This window comes from Triplophysa rosa, linkage group LG17 (genome assembly GCF_024868665.1).
Source record: "Triplophysa rosa linkage group LG17, Trosa_1v2, whole genome shotgun sequence".
NCBI lineage: Eukaryota > Metazoa > Chordata > Actinopteri > Cypriniformes > Nemacheilidae > Triplophysa > Triplophysa rosa.
This window is the reverse complement of record NC_079906.1, coordinates 13,826,817-13,853,293: the sequence shown is the minus strand read 5'-3', so window position 1 is coordinate 13,853,293 and position 26,477 is coordinate 13,826,817. Positions and strand designations below refer to the sequence as shown.

Genomic DNA, 26,477 nt, shown 5'->3' with positions numbered 1-26,477 from the left:
CTTGAACAACATAACTTCTGGTCCTTTCTCTTTTGCCAGACTTTGTAATCACTAAGAAATAATTTGTGACTCATGAAAGGGCTTTTAAAGGATTGAACGCAGAGATCTATGTAGGTCTGGGAGATAGAGAAAGAGACTACAAGAACGCACAGAGCCTGTATTGACCCCATCAGCATATGCGCTGCATGCGTCTGTTTTTAGTGGGAAACCGTGAACACTAGGACCCAGCGATGTGAGAAAGGCTGTTTCCTTGCCTGCATCCCTGTCTCCACTCTTTTCTGCTCTGCGGTTGCCCTGTGCGCGTGTGAGGGAGAGCACATGTTTATGTGTGTCAGAAAGGGGCGAGAGTGTGTCCGTGCGCTTCGCAGAGACAGCGGCGTCATCTCGGCGTCTCCATCATCTCGGCCGCAGCAACACCAGCCCGACTACCTGGACCAGTCGGTTGCCTGAAGCTTAGCTGACGGGGGAGGGGGTGATATCTCTGTTTGTGCGCGCGTGTGTGCGTGTGTACATGCGTGTGGGCGGGTGAAAGGGTGAGGGGCGGAGAGATGAAAGGGCCAGGTGAGGAGAGGAGTCGGGTACCTCTTTCTCTCTCGCTCGCTTTCTCTCCCTCTCTCCCCCTCATTTTATGCCTCTCTCACTGCCGTGCGACGCTAACCCTGGAAACTGAAGAGGAGATCTTCCCTGCTGGACCTTTTTACTACTGCAAGCTCCCGTAGCCTCAGGTATGTTCTGATCATGTTCTCATTCTTATCTCATGAAGCTACTGTTCCTTTAAGCCCATAACTCACACTGAGGCAATATACGCCCGCTTAAACTCGTGCATGCTGTAGAATTCCCAGACAGATGAGTTCCAGTGGATTTCATGATGTGGAGCTGTGCAGAATTTATCAAGTCTGGCTTTGAAGCATGAGGCGTCAGGTTCTTGCTTGCTGGTGGTGACATGGGAAAAATTGCTGTTTGTGTGCTTTCTTAGGAATTTAAACCAGCGGTGGCCTTGGATGAAGGTGTTGACATGGTTGAGATATGTGCAATGGTGCACTGAATCAGATCACCTCAGGGGATTATGGGAACTATTTGACATCAGACATATCATCAGAAGATATGTCATTGTGGTAGTGGATTATTTAGGTGAGGTGACAGCGGACCTCATGTTTGTGAGTCTGGGTTATAAATTGTCATGACAGTAAAAAGTTCATCTCACCCTGAAGGGGAGGGGGGATGTCGTTGAACAACAGAGAAAATATTGAGTCATATGTATATTACGGGGTCATATGTTTCTTTGTTGGCAGCCCCCAGATTTTACTTTCTTTAAGGTTCTTGCATCACAAAGTGTAGCAGAGCTCACTGAGTGACTGTTTGCAATGTTTTAAAATGCATCTGCAGGTTCTACAGCTTTTGCTTAGCCTGTAGTGGACAATATAAATATTAAAACAGCTGATCAGAATCCTCTCCTATAGAAAAAGTGTGTCTCGCTGATACAAGGCTTTATGACCTGACAACATAATTATAACAATTCTTTACAACACCCAAACACAAAACCAAAAGTGTGTTTTTGTTTCCTAAATTTCAACAATCATTTGACAATTGAATTTTTTAAAAGTATTTTATGCATATTTACATGTCATGACATGGGTGAGTTTCTATATCAAGATCTCCGGATCTTTAAACCAACAAATAAAAATTAGCACAATAAAAATGTTTCGGCATTTTGCTAATTATAGTGCTAAAGTGAAACCAAACCAAAAGCAAATCTCATTGTAAAGATATTTTTTCAAATAATCTAATAAATGTGAAGCAAGTCAATTATTACCATTGATTATGGCTTAAATGACTTAAATACATGAGGTTATACCAATTAAAAGTCTTTTTTTATTTTATTTTATTTCATTTTATTTTAGTAGTTTACAGGGACATTGCACACTAATAAACATTCCTGTGTAAATGTGTAAAAATTGTGTGATTTAGCCACTAATTCAACAAAATAAAATAGCAAAAATAACACTTTGTTAGTAGCCCCACTAACAGCTGTATAAGTCAGTATTAAACACTGGTACTCTCTCTTATTTTTTCCTTTTTTAATTTCTTGTTTTCTTATCTTAATTTTATCACACTATTTATTTTATTTTCTGTATTGCTGTAGAACACTTGAGCCCACACCAAGCATTTCAATGTACAACAGTCGTTGACACCTTGTGCACATGACAAATAAACTTAAAACTTGCTAACTTTCTAATTTATTGTAAGGATAAAGAGGAGAGATTATAAATATTATGTGCGATAACATCCAGGTGCAGAAGCCCCTTCTTAAACATGACTACAATCAGTTAAGCATGCAATCATTCTGCTCACAAGATTTAGGCACAAAACAAAGCTTCTATGGTTACGGACATGTCCTAAAACAACAGTTTATATCTGAATTAGAGATGCTTTTGAGCTCTTGACACAACGTTGACCACGCTGTGTCACGAGGGGTATGCCCTCGCAGAAAAAAATGTGATGGATTGATGCTATAGAGAAACAAAGCCGGTACAGTGTTTTTACTATTAAAAATTAAATTGTACGTTGGCGAATGCATGTGATTTAGTGCGTTAGAGAGTGGGGAGTCACGCCAGGTGAGGTTATGACCGTAAATACAGACCACATGATTTGTAACAGTTTGTTTATGTAATGATTTTTTATAGAGTACACAAGGCATAAAGTACATACCCGAGTTATTTCTCAAAACAGTTGCTGACTCAAATTTTTGTCTCTTTTCACAGTTGCATCATGGAGCTTATGGACTCCAGCATGATGAAGTTCCAGGGCCTTTATCGCTGAATCCTCAAAGATGCAAGTAGATGTTACCCTAACATGCCCCAACTTCAGAGAACAGCTCATAGCAAAATGCCGTAACACCACCAGAACTCCACCATCGAGCGGTGTTGCTGGATCCCCAACTTCATCAGGGGAGGATGGGTGATAGACCCGTGAGAATCGCCTCCACCCACAAACCTCATTCCATCCTCTCATGGAGCTTACAACTGCCCACAGCACACTGTGGAACATCACTCACGCCACCTCATGGCGTCCAACCACGACCCAGCCCAACACCTCAAGACTGAGCGAGCCCAGAGATGGACATCTGCTCTGGACGCTTTCCCTGTGCACCATGCTCTTGATGGACATCTTGGCCGTAGTGGGCAACCTGGCCATCATGGCAGTCATCGCGAAGACGCCACGACTACGTAAATTTGTGTTCGTCTTCCATCTCTGCCTGGTGGATCTCATCGCAGCGCTGGTGCTGATGCCTTTGGGAATCGTGTCAGGGCAGGGCTTTTTTAATGAGGCTTTGTGTCAGGTTTACCTCTGTCTGAGCGTGGGACTGATCAGCGCTGCTATCCTTACCATCTCCGCCATCAACGTAGAGAGATACTACTATGTCGTTCATCCCATGCGCTACGAAGTGAAAATGACTGTGGGGCTGGTGGTGTCGGTCTTGATTGGAATATGGATCAAAGCCACCATCATGTCTGCATTCCCTTTATTCGGCTGGGCGCTTGAAAGAGAAGTAAAAGGTCCAGCGCTGGAGAAAGTTATAGGAAAAATTATTGTACCAAAGTGCTGCTCGCTCCTCTGGGTGGAACGGGGACCCCAACACTTGGTGTTTACTGTCCTCTTTACCCTTATGTACTTCCTGTGTCCGGTTCTTATCATCTTTGTGGTGTACTGTAACATGTTTAAGGTCGCCAGGGTGGCCGCCATGCAGCAAGGCCCAGTGCCCACGTGGATGGAGACACCCCGGCCCCGCTCCGAATCTTTGAGCAGCCGCTCGAGCATGGCAGCCAGCCTAAGTGGAGCTCGGACCACCCCTCAGAGGACTTTCAGCGGTGGCAAGGCTGCAGTTGTGCTGGTGGCCGTCGGAGGTCAGTTCCTTGGGTGTTGGCTACCTTACTTCTCCTTCCACCTGTACTGTGCCATCATGCCCTCTTCTCTTGAATCTCTCGCACGCATGGCTCAGCTAGAGGACGTGTTCACTTGGATCGGCTACTTCTGCTTCACTTCCAATCCTTTTTTCTACGGTTGTTTGAATCGGCAGATCCGGGAGGAGCTGGCCAGGAACCTGGCTTTTGTTTTCAAGTGGGGCCGTCCGGGCGAGGAGGAACAGCTGCCCAGCAGAGACGCTTCTATTGAGGAGAACTTTCTCCAGTTTCTTCAGGGCACCGGCTGCAATATGCGGCCACGGAATTCCCAAAGCATATCCATCCCTCAACAAGAGGAGGACAATCCTCTCTCCACCGAACTCCACAGGACTTCTGTTGACTTCCACATTCCTGGTCAGATCATGGAGGAGACCTCTGACTTCATCGAACACCGACACATAAATGATCTTAATATATCAGACAATTGTGTCAAGACTAAAGCAGAACTGTAAGGTTGATATTTTCAGATGTGAAATATATATTTAATTGAGCGTATATTGTTGCTATGTTTTGCCATCGGATCTTTTTGTACTCTGCCCAGGAATTTGTACATAGCTTGTTTAAAATGTTTGGTTAGGTTTTTGTCATACCCAAAGCGTATTTTTCTCTTGAGGAGATAATTGACGTGCATACAGTTGTTGGACTGATAGTAAATGATCTTATTCCAACACATAACCAATAGACGGAAACTCTTTTATATGGGTTCAACGCTATTTGTCCAAAAGATGTAACACAAATCAACATTGTGATGTGAAATCTGTATTCAAAATGCAGTATGAACCGCAAGTGATTGGTGTAATTTTTAAGGCTCTTAATGTGAATTCAGACAATAAATGAGTATATATAATTAGTTATTGTATCAACACAATTTTGGCGCTCACACTAATATTTAATTAAGGTTGTTTTTGTGTGGTGGGAAGATTCTAAGTCTTTAGTTGTTGCTCCTATGTGGGAGATATGCCGTGTTGCCGTGAATGATGGCTGTCTGCAATGTCTTATTTCAAAACGTTTTGTTTTTCCTCAAGAATAAATGTAAAATCTTAAAACACATGTGAAATACTGCGTACTTTCTGGTCGATATAGACTTGTTTCTTTTTTTGTATATTCCGAGAAATCAGATAAACAAGGCATTGAAACTGGAAACAAATACACACAGTGGTGAAAATGTGCGAGATTCACTAGGGGGGCTCAAGTTGGAAACATATTTTATATTTTTAAACCATAATTGCAGAAAATATCACAATATTTATGTATGAAATGTACAGAGTTTGGAGGCCATTTCATTGATAAAAGATAGAAATTCTCTACATTTTGAGATCCCCCTTAAAGGGATATTTCATCCCAAAATGAAAATTCTGTCATCATTTACTCACCCTCTTGTCATTTCAAACCTATATAACTTACTTTCTTCTGCGGAACACAAAAGAAGACATTTTAAAGAATGTTGGTAACAGAACAATGGCGGTACCCATTGACTTGCATTGGTTTTGTGTCTTAACAATAGAACTGAATGGGTACCGCTGTTCTTTGGTTACCAACATTCTGCAAAATATCTTCTTTTGTGTTTTGCAGAAGAAAGAAACTCATACAGGTTTGAAATGACAAACCTGTTCTCCCCTTTTCCATCACTGAATATATTCTGGTTGTACAACAATAAAGTACATAAACAAAATGTACCCAAAGAGCAGTACAATCTGATATAATGGTGAATTTCTAGTACTTCTAAGATGCACATTCATGTGACAAGCCAATCAGGCAAAGAGATAAAATCTTGGGTTACAAAAGAGTGAAGTCTGTTTACAAATATAGTAAAAACAGCCTCTGTGTATTCATTCCCATTTTCCACACCTTGTGACATGGAGATGGTGGCTTTCACCCATGGGCCTCCAGCCGTTGAGGCACCTGATCCACAAAATGGTGGGGTCGATCAGATAGGCTCTGACAAAAGGTTAATAATCAGGTCAGCTGCTTGTGCCATTACAGATGTCCTTCAAGATTTTATTTTCCGATTTATTTTATTCACTGTACCTCACCCACTCCCATAAGAGAGGAGTGTTGTCGTTTATATATATAAACGACAATATAAATAACACACATATATACATGTATATATATACATATGCATATGCATATGCATATACATATACTGTATATACAGTATATATATATATATATACAGTATATATATACATATACACTCAATCACTGTGCCATACCACCACAGTACACAGTTGCCATTTTATGTTATTTTAAAATGTTAATATATGCCTTGAAATAATTATATTACAAATAGTCTCATGCATTATTAAAAGCTGCATTGTTTCTAGGTTGTTCTTGTGATGCAGACCAGACTAAACTGTCAATGAGCCTTTGTTTTAGGGTGAAACCAGCATGTCTTGTGCCTGTGCATTTTGCCATAAGCACAATGGGGACATTTAAAGCTTAGTTATTATTAACTTCAACATGACTGATATATTTCTAATACAACTTATAATATTTTTATCTGCTAAATTTAGTCAATACAACTAACATGAACAAAAACAAACAATTGTATTTGTATTAACCAACATTAATATCCATTGTTAGTCACGGCAGCTAATGCATTATAAATAGAATATAATAAAATCTGAATGTAAAAAACAAGGTTATGTTAAACACATTCAAAAATGTATTTTATATTTATGTTAATTATGTTCATATGTTAGTTTTGAAAATTCTTTGTACTGGTTATAGTACTAAATATTTGGGTATGTGAAAGAGAAAGATACCTACATTTATAATCGTACCTGAATGCTGCTTTTAGTTTATGTTTATTAAAAATGAAGTAGTTGCACATATTTTGACAGAAAATGAGTCCACAGGGTTAAGCTTATTATCATAGAATTTCATCTAAACACAATATTGTCTAAAAAATGTTTTTTCTTTTTACATCTATTTATATGTTTTATTTACATGCATAAACATGAATGCACACACTCATGTACACAAACGTATTGACAAACGCAGAACTCGGTGCGAGTCACAGGTACTTTGATGTTTGCTAAGTAAGAGGGAGGCCCCTAGTGGTGAAGTTCAAACTGCCTGAGAGCTTTGTGAAGTCATTTTCGGCTCCATGCTGCTGATTAGAGATCTGTTTTTGATGATTTTCTCATATAGGTCTCCACTATGTACGTTTCATTAGTTATGTCATTGCATTGCATTTTATATAATTACCTGAAATCTCTCTATCATATTTAACAGATGTTTCTAACAAATACATCAGAGCATTAGGATTAATGCTGAATGTGGTATACATATAGGTTACTGTAATAACTGCAATTTAAGGATGTGATCAATTAAAGGAATGAAGCCCAACAGGTGGTTTTACCTGCTGAGATTAATAGAATAAATTAATAAATCATCAGGTGCCTTGGTTAAGGGATCCAAACTCAAATGTATCTAAAAGTGTTTATACATATAATAATCCAATCCAATACAGTTTAATTTGGGGCCAGCCTCCATGTTATCAAAATACTGTACTATATTTGATGCCAGGTATGGGAACATTCCCGTTTTTAAAACCAAGATCCACAGTGAGACTAAACAAATCTCGACTCGGATCAACTGTGATTCAGTGGCGGAACACGCGGGCTTTATTCTTAACCACTGTGGGATTTGGTGTTTCCATGGTAACTTATCCTCTGTGACATTTCTGTGGCTGAGGGAGAGCGTTCATGAGCAAAAGACCCTTATCATAACCCTTCTCACCACATTTGCAACAATATATAAGTTTGTATGTTTGTCAGTATTTCCTAATGGTGCATTACAAAATATTCTCATTAAACCAAAGTTTTGATTATAAATCGACCGATTTTAATGCGTAATTCGCTAAACAATTAAAATGTTATTAAAGACTTTACTTATTAATATTCGAAATAATTTTAGTTTTTTGCAAAAAAAACGCGTTTCGTCTGGGTCGCTCCTGGATCAGTATTAAAAATAAGCTAATTTTTCAAGCGCGTGTTTGTTGTACTCACAAGCGCATTGAAAATCTATTTGAAACTACGGTGAAAACAACTGATGAAGTGTCATCAAATAGCGATAAAATTGACCAATTGGGTATTTGTAAAATTACACATCACGGAACTACGTTTCCCAGAATTCCTTGACAATTTGTAGCGCATTGCTTGATCTGCTAGTGCTAGGGCATCAAACGCGCGTCTGCGCTTGAACAAACTTCAGACGTGCACGCTGTGATCATATCTGCATGTGTCGGATACAGTCTTGGATGCCTTTTTTTGCAAGGAAGAAAATCTCTTGCTTTCCACCGCACACCACAGATCCCCAGGTGGAAACTTTTTAGTCATCGAAATACTATTTAGGTGGGTTTCTGGTTTTGGATCCGTTTTCTCGTTTTAGCGGTTCACGACCGGACCTTCTGCATGACCCTGATGTTTTCATCCCCACCGTTTTAAATGTACATTATCTCCATACGCTGCGCAGCATCGTGTGAAACCTGCCAACGCCTTTTCTCTTCCATGGACTTGCTATTCTGCAAGCTTTAGAATATCTGCTTTCTCCGTCGAACTCCAGCGTCCCGTTTTAAAGGTTTTATTTTCTCTTTCTACGTGATTTTATAACGGGGTTGAAAGATGGGTTGCACGTTAAGTGCTGAAGATAAAGCGGCGGTGGAGAGGAGTAAGATGATTGATCGTAACCTGCGAGAGGACGGGGAGAAAGCATCCAGAGAGGTCAAACTGCTTCTGCTAGGTGAGTCTCTCACAGGGAAAGAGCAATAGTTGTTGATGCAGCTTAATGTTTTAATTCATGAATGATGTTGTGGATACAGTGTGTGTTAATCTTTGACTGTCAAAGAGAGAATGACTTCCAAAACCAATCGACAACCTGTGGCATCTTCAGGAGACCTCGTGGGTAAATTATTACATTACCACATCCGCGCAAGTTTAGCACAGTATTGTTTTTACTAGAATTGGCTTATACAGTATATGTTTTCTATCTTTTAAAATCGTGTTACATTCTTATCTTTACCATATTGTTCCAAAAAATAGTTTGCTGCTTTTCATGAGATAATTAAACACTCACAGAAAATACTGTGTGAAAATGGAGTAAACATGTAATGGTTTGATTTTGTCAGTATTCAGCTTTAAAAGAGTGATGGTATGTAAAAGAGCATGCCTGTTTTGGACTATTAAAGAGGACTGTCTGTCTGTATATTTGGTTTTCCTCCCTGGCATAACATTGCCAAATAATGAAAGTAAAAGTTTTCAGAAAGAAAAAAATGCCCTAGATAACTGATAAAGATGTAGCCTTAACCTGTCACAGTATTCAGTTTGTTCACAACGAAACTAAAAATCATGCTTTAAATCTTTAGTTGTGTGTTTTTTATATGTGGCTCCATCTACGCACTATGCAAGAAAACATGATAATTGGTGGTATATAGCAAACAGATCAAAACTGAAGCTCATTGTCATATTACTTTTAAAGAGTTCAAAACATGGTTACAAAAACGTCTTAAAGGAAGCCATAATTTACTTTTGGAAAAGGGAATATTCCCATATTGTTCCAAGTGCCTTGTGGCCGTGGGATGATGTCACTGACTAAACTTTACTGTGGTTTCTAGAAGAGGAGTGGTCAAGTATGGAATGATATCTGTGGTAGCAACAGTATTCTTTTGAAATGTGACATTCCTCCAACATGTAGATTCTTTGCCAAGACATGTCAAGAAATGACACCCCGCAGCTCTAATCTCCGTCTGTAATCTTGATAATATGTGACCCTGGACAACAAAACCAGTTTTATGGGTCAATTTTTCGAAATTGAGATTTTTACATAATCTGAAAGCTGAATAAATAAACTTTCTATAGATATACGAGTTGTTAAAATAGGACAATATCTGGCTGAGATACAACCGTTTAAAACTCTGGAATCTGAGAGTGCAAAAAAATCAAAATATTGAGATAATTGTCTTTGAAGTTGTTTATCAGGGGCACTGTGGCAGACCATCCACTCACAAAAATAAAGTTTTTATATATTTAAGGTAGGAAATTTACAAAATTTCTTCATGGAACATGATCTTTACTTAATATCCTAATGATTTTTGGCATAAAAGAAAAATCGATAATTTTGACCCACACAATGTATTTTTGTCTTTTACTAAAAATGTTCCCGTGCTACTTAATACTGGTTTTGTGATCCAGGGTCACATATTGTCATTCCTTTCTGTTCACATGTAATGTTTCGTTTCTTGAGGCTTAATGTTACACAGAATAATGCAGTAAGAGTAAGCCAGAGGCAAACACTATCCTGACATTTTTCCTGTCCGTGATCAGTGCTTGAAATGTTAGTGCCTGGGTCTTTGTGTGTGTAAATCCTCGTTTCTGTTGTATTTTCTCAAGTTAAGGAACCCTTCCCCTCTAGGCATTTAAACCCTGCATTGGGGCATGTTAAGGGCTTTGGCTTTTTACTGTGAATGCAGTAACCCAAAGTACTCTGGAAGTGGGGCGAGCATTTCAATGAGCCGAATATTACATGCTCTGTTAAACACAGAATGCAGCTCGTAAATAAAATGCTCTCAGAAAGGACTGTCCAAGGACGGCGAGTTCTGAGATTTTAGCCTTAGACCGATCCCTCTGTGGCTTGAGTGATCCTAGTAAGTTAACTAGAGAGTCGATTCTTTGATGTACTGTCTGACTCGTGATTCTTTGCTATGTCCCGAATGAAAATGATGTATCGATCATTGTGTATACACAGTTATTATGTGAAAGACAGATTAAAAAGTAAGGCAGTACTTGGCTGCACATTTTCTATAGAATTGAAAAGAATGGGGAGCAGGCAGGGACAGATGTGGTCGGTCGCCATATACGTTTATTGTATGGAATCTGCTAGATCATAAGGGAATAAAACAAAATGAGGGTGTACTCTTGGCAAGTTCTTGACAACATGACTATGTCTATATGTGACTGCCACTAGATTTCAACTGTTAGCGAAGCTGATGATGGCTGTGTTGCAATAAGCGTTTCACATTGAGGTCTGAGCTTAATCACATTACAGGAACTCACTTGTGGCTTTCCATTGTGTTCTCTGGCTCTCCTGACATCAGCAGATTCAGAGGTTTAAGTCTCAAACTGAACTGTTACTGCTGGCTGAAATGGTAGGTCAATTTTAAGATTGTATAAAACTAAACAAATACAAAGTATAAGGCTTATAAAGCTTCATAAGCTAAAGTAAACAAATGTTAGTGTTTATATATGATACAAAAGATGTGATACTTTAAAGGTGCTGTGTGTAATTTTGGGGGGATCTATTGACAGAAATGCAATATAATATACATAACTATGTCTTCAGAGGTGTATAAAGACCATATATAATGAATGTTTTTATTACATTAGAATGAGCTATTTCTATCTTGTCCCCCTGCATAGAATACGCCATGTTGTTTCTACAGTAGCCCTAAACGGACAAACTGCTCTACAGAGCGCGTTTTGTAAATATGTTATCTCCTTCGGGCAAAGAAGCGAAAACGTGACGACATCTTAGCCCTGTGTCAGTCACCGTAGTGCTTCGAAAGGCAGGTGTTGAGGGGTGGAGTGAGCCGTTGGTTGCAACCTCGCCACTAGATGCCACTACATACACTGGACCTTTAAAAACCTTATCGCATATATACAAATTTGACCCAAAATAGACATTTTGTTACTGTTTTCTCACCAGACCTAAATTCTGTTTTTCTATGAAAAGGGGAGTATTTTCAATGCATTTTTGCGTTTATTTATTTTACAGTTCATTGTGCCAGTTGTTCTGTGGCCAAGAAATTCGGCTTTTGTGCACCACATGGAAGGACATGTGGGTAAATAAAATGACCAAATTTTATTTTTATGTGTACTGCTCCTTTAAAAGTGTGTCACCACACTTCTCATTGCAAAATTAATTCTTGTTTGAAAAATCCATGATAATCCCCCAACAGGATATTATTCAGTAGGAGTTTTGGGGTCTAGTGTACTGTATTCACTGCTCTCTTTATGCCTTTGTGTTTAAACCTGCTATTGAAAAAATCATAAAAAAGCAAAAGGAAAAAGATACAAATCATAAATCATGGCTCTGCTCAGCTTTGCTGGATAATAGTGGTGATCTTAACCACATTTCCCATGGCACAACAGCTAATGGTGTAATTACAGAAGGAGCAAGCGATTCACACGCCTATTCAAAGCATTCACAGATGTACTGTATATGGATATTAACATGCCACGGCCATGCCGCTTGGTCTCGGTTCGAGACACGTCTGCTTGGACAACATCCAGACCACTACAGTGTGTGTGACTCCAGTGACTGTATACTGTATGAATAAGTTAGTTAACTCTTTAGCTTATGAAGACATGCAAGGCAATATTTTTTTTATTTCTATTCTCTTTATTTTGCAACACTGGAATTAGAAATTAGAAAAAAAACTGGAAGGGTAAAAGTATTTGTGATGTAAAAGAGTTTCTAATTATGGCAATATTTGAAATAATATGGAAGTACCCGTTTGCAACATTAAGCAGCATAACAAAGTGTTTTGGTAAAAATTAATTACTGATGTCTTGATGACACTGGAAGCCGGACACATTATACCTACAAAATGGCTGTGTCCGCTCACACATTAAAAATACAGCAACATTGTTTTTATTGGTATAGTTGCGTTTGATTTTCCAATCTTGCCATGAAGTGAAATGTTATGAATTTGCTTATCTGCAGGTTAAATCTGCTAATTGTGTATTTTGTCATTTTAGTACATTAGCATTGGTATTTGGCCTTAAAATGAACATGCATGAGTAGGGATGTAATGATTCACCATGAGCCGGTTGAAAATCGGTTATAATGAGTGACGATTCAATTCGGTTGAGGCTTGAACTGAATCGCAATACATTCTTTGAACAGCAGGGGCCGCTATTTTCACTGCAAACCTAAACGTGGATGCTGATATTTCTTAAATGCAAAAAAATCCAAGAAAAGCACAGACAGTATTAGTTTGTTTATATTAAAGAGACTTTTTCTATTATTAATTTGTTATAAAATCGCAGTTTACTTTTGTTATTTGAAATAAAACATTATTTTATTATGCAAAGAAACGTAAAGCATTTAAGAAATAATGCAAGGGAAGTTGTTCATTTCTAATTTGTTTCAACTCATTTTTTAAAAATAAATCGTGAGTAAATCATGAATAAATCGCATCGTGAGATCAGAATCGTGAATCGCATCGCATTGTGAGCTGAGTGAATCGTTACATCCCTATGCATGAGTAAAAAGACATGAATTTGAGTCTTTAAAATCTAAACTAAACATCAGAGTTCTTCTTAAACATCTTAGAGGGACACTCGAGTTCCACACTTGTATAACTTTCTTTGTTCTGATGAACACAGAGAAAGATATTTGGAAGAATGCTTGTAACCAAACAGTTCTTGGCCACCATTGACTACCATAGTAGGATAAATTGCTTTATACATTTCTTTGTTCAGTTAAACACAAAAGGAGATATTTTGAAGAAGGTAGGAAAGCAAACAGTTCTGGGGCACTTTTGACTACCATTGTAATTTTTCTTGGCCAAGAACTGTTTGGTTACGAGCATTCTTCCAAATATCTTTCTCTGTATTCATCAGAACAAAGAAATTTATACAGAATCTTTACAAAGATTTGGAACAACTCGAGGGTGAGTAAATGATGACAGAATTTTTGGGTCAACTGTCCCTTTAACTAGACCTTCTATCCGTTTGTTGATTCGTTGATGGCTAGTAGATTCTTTATTTGAGCAAAGTTCACATCAGACGTGCAAGAAAGTTCTGGATTTCTTACTCCAGCTGCAGCATGCCTGTGGTTCCCAATGTTCTCCGAAGAAATTTTCCACATGATTCTGTAGCCCCCAAGACCCACAGTTATTCACTCACACTGCCATAAATTTAGACTAATAGGGCAGGAAACTGTTCCTCAGAATGAGACGTTATTGATCTTACCCATAATAATGCATCCTTTGGTTAATATGCTGCATGTACATGCTGTTAGTAATTAACTGTATATAAAATAATAATACTGTTCTACATCCAGCAGAAATTGTGTGCAATTGTGTAGTTATGCAAATGTGTGTTATTACTCAACAATTCGGAATTAAAGCATTGGACTACAGTCTACTGGCCTGTTTGCTTAGGTTTGTACGAACATCTCTTTCCAGTTTCTAGTTATGAAGCCATCCAAGCGATTCATTTGACTTAGTTATAAAAAGCTCACCTACAGAGCTCCTGCTGTCCTCGCAAGCACTTGGCTGGGTGAACTAACATCAGACAAACCTTTCATCTTCAGGGCATTTAATCTCACCGTACGGCAAGCGCAATTTGAAATAGGCGGCTGGTTCTGCGGCTCACGCTGGGCTTGTGATGTGGGAGGCAGAGGTTGAAAGCTTCTATTCATCTACAGCAGACCTTCTCTTGAGCGTGTGATGTTTGGGGTCAGGAGAATAAACTGTGTTTATCGATTTGTCATATCAACCTTGTGAATTATATTTTTTGTCCTTTTTTAGGTGCCGGGGAGTCAGGGAAGAGTACAATAGTTAAGCAAATGAAGTGAGTCGTTTTATTTTTAGTGATAGGATCTAATACAGTGCATGTGGTTTATGTATAAATACTAGTTATATAAATGTTATATGTGTCATTAGTAATATATATACTGTATATATTATATTTTATTTTGCTTTGCTTTGTTTTCTTCAGTTATTGCATCTTTGTTGATTTTATTTTTAGTTCGATTATCCTGTCTGATCTGTTTTCAATCAGGATCATTCATGAAGATGGTTACTCAGAAGAGGAGTGCAAACAGTATAAAGTGGTGGTTTACAGCAATACTATCCAGTCCATCATAGCCATCATCAGAGCCATGGGCCGCCTGAAGATCGACTTTGGAAATTCTGCCAGAGCAGTAAGATCCACTCACATTTTCTCTAGAATGCATACAGTGACCCAGAAGCTAGCATGGTACGTGTTCATTTGCACGGAGTTAGCAGACCACGGCATGTTTTTTGACTCTTTCCCTATGGGAGATGAGCGTCGAAGGAATGCGAGTTGACCTTTTTCAGATTTTCTTCTGTTTAAAATCAGGACGATGCTCGCCAGCTGTTTGTGCTTGCTGGCACTGCTGAGGAAGGGGTCATGAGCCCTGAGCTCTCTGGGGTCATCCGCCGGCTATGGAAGGATGAAGGAGTGCAGACGTGTTTTTCCCGATCACGAGAGTATCAGCTCAACGACTCGGCGTCCTAGTAAGAGCACTTACTTTAGACTCAAAAACATGTTGGGTCTCTGCTTCCATCATGAATTTTGTACAGACTCCCCACAAAATCCTCATCATTTAGTTTGATTTAAAAGTAGGGCTGGTAAACGATTAATCGCGATTAATCGCATCCAGAATAAGTTTGTGTACATATTCATTTTGTATTATTAAAAACATACACATACAAGCATTTATTTAAAGGAGCCGTATGTAACATTGACACTGTACGGGATTTACAGTAAAAGACCTGTAGACCGGTTATGATAAATGAAGACAAAGAGTCAGGAATGCAATCCATCGAAGAAAACTTACTGAGGAAAATGTTTTTGTAGTTTTGCCAGCAGAAGTCAGCTTCAGCACTCTCAAGGAGTTCCACAGGCCGACCTGACATTACATTCAAAATGCAGTAGTATTTAAGCCAACAGAGTCAACTAACTACGTCATTACTTAAGTAAATCAAGCTCACATGATTGGTTATGTAAGGAATAATTGACGACGGGCCGTTCAATTATCGAAAGTTAATGCACACCCCGAGGTGGTAATGCACCTCGGGGTGTGCATTAACTTTCGATAATTGAACGGACCGGAGTCAATTATTCCGCTTATACCACGGTCACAACACCACAAGACGTTGTTCTGATACCACAAGACGTTGTTACGATGTTTTATCTCAAGACATTTGTATGGTATTTGTCCCGGAATGCACTTGCTGGTAGGACTAATTTCTTACGCATCTCATCTGAAGGCGTTGCTTGAGCCTGCATGCAGTTTTCCGAGATTGAGAGGAAGACAGACAGTGCACATGCACACGCGTTTGCTTCACTGAGAGTGACAAGACAAGTATTTACAGTATATTTGATTTGTTTTCGTCGTATTTAACACCCCTGTCGTATATGAAGAGTATTAAGAGAAAAAAGTGACATGGAGGTTTCTGCGCCAGCTGCGGTTCTCGCAGTGGCATAGAAAGCTTCCTGCGTGTTTTAAGTCCCGTTTACCCATTCCACAGACGAATTTAACATGTTGTTGTTATTTTTGTGCTTCGTGTTTTATCTTTAACCCGCTGATTGTGTCATGTAGTTTGCCTTTACCTTTGATACATGCTTTAGTTTTTCGTCTGAACAGTCCTGTACAGTGCTCTCGCCATTGTTGTTCAAATGTTCATGCTGTCCATAAATATTAATAGTTATTTCTTCTCAGACAATGGAATTTGCCTGTCACTGTGTCTGTTGTTAAATACATATTCACTGGTGGACAGTAGGCTAAACTTGGCGAAGTGATATGGAACTGTAATGCGGTCAGCAGACCTGGAACACCTTCATAGGTGTGCGTTTAACTGAAAAATAATGCACACCCGTCGAACGTTCGTCAGCCAATCAGAATGAAGCATTCAACAGCCCCGTGGTATAACAATAGATAATCACTTAAACAAGAACACAAAGCTCTCAGACACTTCTGCAGTCATGAGACGGGACATATAGTCCTATAGATTATCAAAGATGACAGGCATTTACTATAATAGAAATAAAAATGAAAGTGACCTATTAGTCAGATATGGTGACCCATACCCAAAATGTGACCTCTGCCTTTAACCCATCCAGTGAGTAGTGAACACACGCACAGCAAGTGGTGAACACAGTACACCCGGAGCAGTGGGCAGCTATCACTGCAGCTCCCAGGGAGCAGGTAGGGGTTGGTGCCTTGCTCAAGGGCTCCTCAGTTGTTACCCGCCGGCCCTGGGAATCGAACCAGCAACCTTCTGGTCACAAGTCCAACTCTCTAACCATTAGGCCACGACTGCCTAACTTAATTAGAAGATGCTTTTCGACTAAACAGAAGATGCTTTTCGAACAGGATGATAAGATGTCCCTTTTCACAGTAACACCGACCTAGCTTTCTGTAGTTTATATCATAATCGGAAAAAGTTAGTCTTAATCATGCTTAAATCATCAATTTAAAATAAGATGATGCTGATAATAATTGATTAATATTTGTCAAAACCACATGAAAGTATTTATATTTGAAGTAAGGTGAAGCCAAGGCACCCGTCCCTTCAACACCTAGTGGTTAAGCTTGGTATAGCAGTCCATATTCAAAATATTGACAAGGGTTTCCCTTCACTCCTCAGACTCCAAGCTCACAGGATTTACCAGACACTTAACAGGAGTGTGTGGAAAGCATCAATGCGTACACTGTGAGTTTATCTGATAATTTATACGTTTGCAGTGGTTTTGTTGTTTGCAAATATAACTCAATCAGCAGTTCGTTTCAGAGGTTGCGTCCTCCGGAGGTCGCATTTACAGGCCATATTGCGGTCTCGTTTAAATAACGTAATAAAATTGTATATTACTCCTCGTAAGTTGTAAAATAATGTAGTAATTCTTTCTAAGTTTGCAACGTAATTGTACCGGAAATTGTGGAATCTGCTCTGACTCAGATTGTTTGTTTGCTGCAATATGCTGAGATTGTCGCCAACTGGCAACCGAGCTGTCGAAATACAGTACACTAGTGGGTAAATTGTCAGTGGGCGGGGTCACACGGATCAAAACAAAAACAGACATTCCGGCACGAACGCACATTTCAGAGTGGAATAACTGGCTATAGCATTGTTTTTTGGACAAACCAATATATGAACTTGGCATGTTTCCTAAATGTCTACGAACATATTAAAGTATTGTTTTGATTTAATATAGTAAAATGATTACATACAGTTTTAAGAAAATCTAAAAATGAATAAACATTTATTTATACAATTTAAATTATTAGGAAATATAAATAAATACATGTATACATTTTTAGGAAATATTTACGTATGTGTTTACAAATACAAAATTAATATGCTCAGTATACCGACATATATTATGTAAACACAAACTTTTATTTTGTGTGTGAAATTAATCTCGATTAATCGTTTGACAGTCCTAACTAATTAATAGGTGAATCAGTAGTGAATCATGAATCGGTTAGGTCTAGGTTTCGACTGGTCTGTTTCACAGACAAGATTCATCTTGTGCAAACACGTTCAGCATTTTTACCTGCTAGATTCCTGTGAACACAGATGCAGAATTCCATTCCTATCCTTTTTCCACTTTCTTGTCTGTTATTTTTTCATTCTTGTGCCCTGTTTTCATTTTTGGTGGTGACTTAATTCTTTCCAAAGATAATAATCAAGAGTTCAGTTTTTGCCTCTCATCCAACTCATTCGTTTATGCTGCGTAACTGTAGAGTTGGATCTTCGAGAGAGAGAGTCGCTGTGTATGGAGTTATACTGCGGACTATATTAAAAAGGAATTGCAAACTGCATTTGCAAATGCGTTTTCTATTTGTCGTGTCAAAATTGTGACATAATTCAAACGCAAATGCAAACCGTTTTCATTTGCATTTACGCGAACGTACAATGTCTGCCAAATTTCAAAAGGAAAAGCAAAGTCTATTTGCAAATGAATTACCTGTGTCTTACGAGTTACGACCCTGCCAAATTTAAATCGCAATAGCAATTCCCCATATGCCATTTCACTTCCTCTGGTGTCGCGTATTAAGCCTGCCAAAACTCAAATGAAATCGCAAATCCCTTTGCATTTGCGTTTCCTCCGACTTGTACAGAAACCTGTCAATCAATGGCGGGGGTGGGCTTATTCAATGGGGCGTGTTTGTATCGGGAAGTGACGTCATTCACCGTCGCAGTGGTGTCAGTCAGTCCAACGCTAAGGTGACACTGGTTGTGGCTAAAAGGGTTTCAGCTACAGCTAAAAGCCAAAATAACAATAATGGAACAAATGAGGATCAGATGCAAAGTTTCATATAGAGAAAATCTTTACAATGAATCACAATTGCGGTACTTAACAAGTATAATTTAAAGAAGTTCAACGGGCTCGATAAACAGATGAACACAAACAGTGGTCTGGTGATCTCAATGAGCTACCAATAAAAGTCATATTGAAGCCGTGTGGATTCATCATAATTACATGAATTTCTCAGGTTGGTGCATCAGCTGATGGGCTCATTTACTGCACATGTTGTTGAAAAGGCTGTTCGGAAATTAAATTTTAAATACAGCAACAACTCCATCCAGTAATTTGTAGATGACAGCTACTTCTGTGTCCAGCAAACTCACTAAAACACTGGAGCACAAGTTTGTCTTTGTCTCACCATGTTATGATACACAAATAAAGAGATGTAGAATTCACGTACTTTTGTAATTTATTATTAACTTGTTATACTGTATGCATAATGAACAACAATGATAATGCAGGATGCTGTTTATTCATACAAAGTGAACATGTTTTGTTATGGTTTACAACACGTATTAATCATGATGCAAAATACGGTCACAGTGTTGTCAAGAAATGTCATGTCCTCGGAGTACTGTGAAAACGAATATCATAAACAAACATGTTTAGAGGAATGTTGCAGAAGGTGATGATTATCCATCCTGCACCGAAGTTTCACATGCTAAGTGATGCCGCTCTGAGCCCAGAGTTCCAGCGCGAGTTATTTCCAAACAAAAAACTGAAAACTGCACTGTTTGTAACTGCAGTTGTAACTTCACTCCTAATGTGTTTAGCTGTATCACATCTATGTATCTACTTAAGTTCCAGTCGACGGTGAAGGATGTCACTTCCCGATACAAACACACCCCGTTGAATAAGCCCACCCCCGCCATTGATTGACAGGTTTCTGTACAAGTCAGAGGAAATGCAAATGCAAAGGAATTTGCGATTTCATTTGAGTTTTGGCAGGCTTAATACGCGACTCCAGAGGATGTGAAATAGCATATGGGGAATTGCTATTGCGATTTAAATATGGCAGGGTCGTAACTCATAATACACAGGTAATTCATTTGCAAATAGACTTTGCTTTTCCTTTTGAAATTTGGCAGACATTGTACGTTCGTGTAAATGCAAATGCAAACGGTTTGCAATTGCGTTTGAATTATGTCACAATTTTGACACGAACAAATAGAAAACGCATTCGCAAATGCAGTTTGCAATTCCTTTTTAATATAGTCCGCAGTATCATTCCATAGCTGTGTACCACTGTGTTATGGTTTTAAATAGAAAAATCACAGGGATGGCTTAATGAAGTTCATGTAATGGACACGTTTCTATTTTAGCAACAGTCTTACTGTGGTGATTGTTTTACACCAACACAAAACATAGCACAGTACAGTTTGTACATCAAATATCAGATTGCATTCGTGCAATAAAGGCTGGAAATGGGGTGTGCTAGCGTTTGAGGCAGATCTTCTATCCTGCATGAGGCTTAATAAAACAAACATTACCCTAAATTGGTAATATTACAAGGTTTTAGACTAAATGTGCGTGGCATGTTGTTTTAAGGTGGTTCAAACGTCCTTTGATTTTTTTTTGCACAGCTATCTGAATGACCTAGATAGGATCTCTCAGCACAGCTACATGCCCACTCAACAAGACGTGCTGAGAACACGGGTCAAGACCACTGGCATTGTAGAAACACACTTCACCTTCAAAGAGCTTTACTTCAAGTTAGTTTCAGTGTTTATAATTATGGTGTTTTTCATTGAGGTGTGTGTGTTTTTCTTTTACTGTATTTTCTGTGTTTTCATAGGATGTTTGATGTTGGCGGTCAGCGTTCAGAGCGGAAGAAATGGATTCATTGTTTTGAAGGCGTCACTGCCATCATCTTCTGTGTGGCACTCAGTGATTATGATCTGGTCCTTGCTGAAGATGAAGAGATGGTGAGTTGCAACGAGGACATTCTAGTTTCATCGAACATATAGGACAAAGGTGTTTACACTGACTGTTGTTAAAAACGTCAGATTGATGAACACTTTCTAGTTTTAGTATTGTGTACTTTTTCATACCCACAGCTGATGAACAGGATGTTCAGTTTCTTCTAGTTTTGTTACAGTGGTTTTCTCATTGCTCTTTGAAATGTTGTTTTCTCATGAGACCCGGTTTCCCTAAAATATACTGAGGATTTTCCATGAATAATACAAAATACAACATATGTGCCCATTATTTATTATTTGTTATACTGTGTGCTATTCCAAGGTTTTCCACACTAGACATGTCCCTGGGTTAATATATTTTAACCCTGGGTTAAGCAATGTTTCCTGTTTGTAATTTCTAAAAGGGGTTTTAGCTCTGGGTTATAAAGCCCTGTTCTAAAAATTGCTTTCATATACAATGATTAATGTCTTTCTCACAGAGAAGCATAAACAGTGTAAAATATGGAACTTTCCGTGTTCTCTGAATCAAATATGGTTGTGACGTTTCCACAGAATCGCATGCATGAAAGCATGAAGCTTTTCGACAGCATCTGCAACAACAAATGGTTCACAGACACATCCATCATTCTCTTCCTCAATAAGAAAGATCTCTTTGAGGAGAAGATCAAGAGAAGTCCACTCACAATATGCTACCCAGAATACTCTAGTGAGTTCACATTTTATATATTGCCCATATGATTGGATTCATTACCACAGGGTTGATGTTAATGTAAACAATGTGGGTGGATATTGCTTTAGTAAATGCAAGCATTTTGTGTGATATCGAGGCCAGTGTAAGAAATGATCCTTTGATCAAAGGGCATCATTTATTTCCTGAATGTATTTCCTCTGATAATTTTTCTTTTTGAGGGGATATTTTTTCTTTAATCATATAAAAACATCTCCCTGTTTTTATAGATATTAGGATATTAGTTTTTGAACAACAGTTGAATATCTAGTCTATATTTTTGTTAACTTTCGGTGGCACGCTGAGTGTTTCGAAGTATGTATGTACATGTTAATGTAGTTGCCTGAGATTGGGCAAGTATTAAATGTTGCAATAGAAAAATATTTTTTATATTATTTGGTTTTACAAGGCTGCTTCGGGGCATTTTATTCAAATGGAGTTTTTGTATTATGTTATGTAACATGTTGGCTTTAATGTGTTTTTGGTTCAGTCCAGGAAAAGGGCCACTTTTAAATCTTGCCTAATGCGAAATTCACCTGCAGATAATCTTAGAGGCAGAATTAATGAATTATTGCTTGTTTAGAACAAGTTGTAAATGAAGACAGGTATATCTGAGGTTGAGTTTGAACAGTTGAGGGTAGATCTCTGTAGCACTGTGAAAAACCCTCTGTTTGGATCTGCTAGTCATCATCTTTCACAGCCAAAAGTTGAAAGTTGAGTCTTGCCAGTTTGTAATGTCAGTTTTTTAATGCCTCTCTGCCTTTATTTTATAAACACAGTGCACTTATAGATGTTGTATTGTCCACACCATATTACACAGAAATCTGTCGGGTACTAACGGTGGCATGTTTTTTTTTTTTTGCCAGTGGGAACTATTAGAGAAAACATTTGCAATTGTTACTTAAGATCTTACTTAACATCTTAAAATAGGTGAATAGGTGAAGTTTTAACTAGATTCAAACTAGACTTGGAGTTGTTTTCATTTTCCTTTTATGGAGATAAAGTCATTAAGCAAATGATAACAGACTATTCGATGGGTGAACTGTCCCTTTAAAAAGTCAGAAGTCTCATCTTTTGTCATGTGTCGCTCAGGTTCGAGTACTTACGAGGAGGCGGCTGCCTACATCCAGTGCCAGTTTGAGGATCTAAACAGACGAAAGGACACAAAGGAGATCTACACACACTTCACCTGTGCCACAGACACCAAGAACGTCCAGTTCGTGTTTGATGCAGTCACTGATGTCATCATTAAGAATAACCTCATAGAGTGTGGCCTCTACTGAAGCGTCATCTGACCGCTAAGGTAGGTACAGTTTTTATTAATGAGAGGGGCAGGTGAGTGCCTTTTTCCGATATCTGTGTTGGATATGACGTTTTCTTTATTTACAGTTATTTATGGAAGATTTTTGGAGCTTAATTGGCTGGTTTTATCGTTTCCTCTGGAGGAAAATAAACAAGACGGACTGCCACATCGTCAGCAGATTAAATGCAGTAATGATGCCCATTCACTGCATTATGGGAACTCACTTTTCATGACTGTGATGGCCACTACTTATCACTCGATTTTAGTATTTTATTTTCAGGACAGCTTCATTCTTTTTGTTTCCTCAGTAGATCATGGCACACTACTATGCATACAGATCAAAATCCACTATGGACAGTATCAGTGCACTAAGCTAAGCTTAGATCAAATATCTTTGTGTTTTAACATTTGTTAACTATAAGGTTTGAATTCGAGTTCATGTAATGGAATGGAACAGTATATTATTTCTAAGGGGAAGTAAGCATTTTGCTGTTTTTCATAGCGTGTATTTAGCTAATTTATTACTTATTGTTTAGATATGTTTTCAGGTTTACATACATTTGCATAAACAGCAGAATTTCTGAGAATTAATTTGCTATGATGAGTGAAACTGCGTTAGTTAAAGTGGGAGTTGTTGCTGTAAATTGTGTTTTCACAATAATGAATTTATGAGTATGCATTACAGTATTATTGTTTTTTCACATCAAAACACATTAACAGGACACATTTTTTCATTGGATCACTTAAATAATACACTATAAATAACACAGTATTTTTATATCAGTGAAAGTGTGAGCAGCTGCTTCGCATAGATACATTTCTGAATGATGCACGAATAACCTCTGCTGACTTGAGAACTCTTTGGAACGTGTCTTATTGTAAAAGCAGAGCCATGACTTTCATGATGGCCAAATTTGCATTTTATAAAACATTTTTTAAAACTTGTTTTATGTGTTTTTGTTTAATCCTGTAAAATTCTGTATTTTTAAAACAAACGGACACTGTGTGATTTGGTTTGTATTACCCTCTCCTATCCCCGCTTAATATGTAGAGACAGGTATATAGTTTATTCCACCAAAACACATAAATGCTGTGGTGCTATCAAAACATGTTTATGCATCCCAATACGCCAGACACAAACACAGACTAAACCAATAGTGTGTGTTTGGGATGAAACTGTCGGTTTGTTTGACAAATAGCAGGGGAGGTGTTTAAGAAACTTGTCAATGTTTGCAGACTCTTTTTGTTGTTACAAGTGGTGCAGAAATTACACATTTCACCTTTGTGTTTTCCGATAGATATCAGGTGCCACTTTTTGTATAAAAATGTTTTGCCAAATATTTAATAACACCAAGGTTTCATTTGTTAACACACATTTGTTAACAAACTAACAATGAACTAAACTTTTACAGCATTTGTTAATATCAGTACATGTAAAATGTAACATTTTCAAATATATTTTTAAAATCAAAACTGTTATCTGTTAACAGCAGTTAACTGGCGCCATCTCGTATACGGGACAGCTGATTTACTTCAAGATTTGACATGTGAATTCTTATCTTATTGTGACAAACCTTATATCGTTGGAAAGGTCTAAACCTCTAGAAAACATATTTCATCACAGTTTTATAGAATAATGTATGTAGGAAGAGTAATAGTTTCTTTTTTAAAAAGAGTGTGCTTGCATTTTTTTAATGTCCTTCCAATTGTCACAGTCCCGTATACGGGACACCCACATTTGCTTCGCTATTTTTGTGGGAATTCTGATCTAATCACGACAAACTATAAATCGTTGGAAAGTTCTGAGACTCTAGAATACATATTTCATCAGTGTTTTATAAAATAAAGTATGAAGGAAGTGTAATTGATGATAATGACAAGAGTGTGTATCAAAAATAAGTACTGCCAACAGAACGCTTACATTTACTTCAATACATTGCATGTGAATTCTTATCTTATCATGACAAACATTATATCGCTGGAAAGGTCTAAGACTCTAGAAAACACTGACCAAGCGTGTATAATTAGTAAGAGTAATTGATTCATAAATTATTATTGATTCATAAATAAATTCATAAAGTGTGCATCAAAATTATAGTTTCATACAAATTTTTTGTTTTGTTTACATGTTCCTGTGCTTTTGTATTTTTTCATTGTGTCTGTTAATTGGAAAAGTAAAAAAAGGTGAAAAAAGCATCCGTGATCAAATTTCAGATTTAGTGTTAAAACCAATGGAAGCCTATGGGGCCCCCTAGTGGATTTTGGTGGTGGTAGATCAGCTAAAAAACTCAGACACGTCAAAATTTGAGTTTTTTTATTACAAAAAATATGACAAAAAAGTGTTTTATTTTTTCAGCAATAATTTGCTAATTCTCTTCTTTCAAACGAGACCAACCATGGGTCTGTATTCCAAAGAATTCATGAGTTACAGCCATTTTAGTGCCAACGGTGTGTGTAGGCTCAAAAAGGGCTGCGCCAGGTAAGGGGATAATGCATTATGAACCAACACGAACAAATAACAATTGCACAGTATTTGCAATGTATTGTAACTGCCATTAACAAATATTAATAAATGTTGTATTAATATATTGTTTATTGTTAGTTCATATTTGCATAAACTCATGTCAATGAATAAGACCTTGTAAAGTTTTACTAAATAACTCAAGCTTCTACCATTTAGTAGTTCAAAGTGAGTACAAGACATTGATGTTTACACCCAGTGTTTCTATCACTGTACTTTTTATAGATGTGGACACGAATATTTTTTAATGATTATAGATTTAAGGCTTAAAAATATGTGGAGAACATGGGTATGATTTAAAGTCCCCATTGCTGTCTTTGTAAGAGCAAATTATTAGTTTTGTGGTAATAAACTAATCCAATAAAAAACAAACATTTAATGAAATTTGAAAATGTACTTTTGCTGTGGAGTGGCGATCCTTCTCCGATGACATCAGTTTGACGAATTGAGTCACATTTCTTAATAAAACATCTACTTTTCTAGATCCAATCAATTCTCAGTGAAAAAACAAGCCACACCTTCATGTGAACTTTAAATAATGAATTTAGTTTTTTATGATCATGTGGAATTGTACAGAGTCACCAGTTGCTGAAGTTTTGAGAAAATGCATATGCAATATGCGCAATTGTTTGAAGTTCTTATGTAAATGTGTGATTATGATCTGAAACGACAATATAAAATGTCTATTCTTGAAAAGTTATAGATTCTGTATTTTTAATGGCAATTTTTAAAGTTAATTTATTAAAAATTATATGATTTTTAAAGTTACACCCAAAATATATACTTTGTACGATGTCTTACTATGATTGTGTATCTCTTTTAATATTGCAAACGATATCCAATTGCCATATTTGGTCCTTTTAATTTTCTACTTATTTTTAGTTTTTACTTAATTTTGGTATTGCATGTTTTTTCTAATTGTGGCTCAAAATGTGTATTTTGTTCTAACTATAGCTGTCATTCTGGCACCTTTA

General features: G+C 37.7%; 2 protein-coding genes across 2 annotated transcripts; both read left to right on the top strand.

Moving 5' to 3' along the window:
• Nucleotides 1-259: 259 nt before the first annotated feature.
• Nucleotides 260-5,125, top strand: gpr61 (G protein-coupled receptor 61). Its single transcript, XM_057356884.1, has 2 exons — nt 260-725; nt 2,763-5,125. Exon 2 carries the CDS (start codon nt 3,011-3,013, stop codon nt 4,412-4,414), a length of 1,404 nt encoding a protein of 467 aa, XP_057212867.1. The 5' UTR covers nt 260-725; nt 2,763-3,010; the 3' UTR covers nt 4,415-5,125.
• A 3,023-nt stretch (nt 5,126-8,148) lies between these two features.
• On the top strand, nt 8,149-26,176 carry gnai3 (guanine nucleotide binding protein (G protein), alpha inhibiting activity polypeptide 3). Its single transcript, XM_057356913.1, has 9 exons — nt 8,149-8,711; nt 14,503-14,545; nt 14,756-14,897; nt 15,077-15,234; nt 20,617-20,745; nt 20,829-20,958; nt 21,505-21,658; nt 22,772-22,982; nt 23,069-26,176. The coding sequence occupies exons 1-8, from the start codon at nt 8,594-8,596 to the stop codon at nt 22,960-22,962; spliced, it is 1,065 nt and encodes a 354-aa protein (XP_057212896.1). The 5' UTR covers nt 8,149-8,593; the 3' UTR covers nt 22,963-22,982; nt 23,069-26,176.
• Nucleotides 26,177-26,477: the final 301 nt, after the last annotated feature.

Bases quoted from the DNA above. Each gene is read 5' to 3' on its own strand.
- gpr61 (XM_057356884.1), top strand. From the start codon at position 3,011: ATGGAGCTTACAACTGCCCACAGCACACTGTGGAACATCACTCACGCC.
- gnai3 (XM_057356913.1), top strand. From the start codon at position 8,594: ATGGGTTGCACGTTAAGTGCTGAAGATAAAGCGGCGGTGGAGAGGAGT. The intron at 20,746-20,828 runs GTTAGTTTCAGT...GTGTTTTCATAG, and splicing joins TTCAAAGAGCTTTACTTCAA to GATGTTTGATGTTGGCGGTC. The intron at 20,959-21,504 runs GTGAGTTGCAAC...ACGTTTCCACAG, and splicing joins TTGCTGAAGATGAAGAGATG to AATCGCATGCATGAAAGCAT.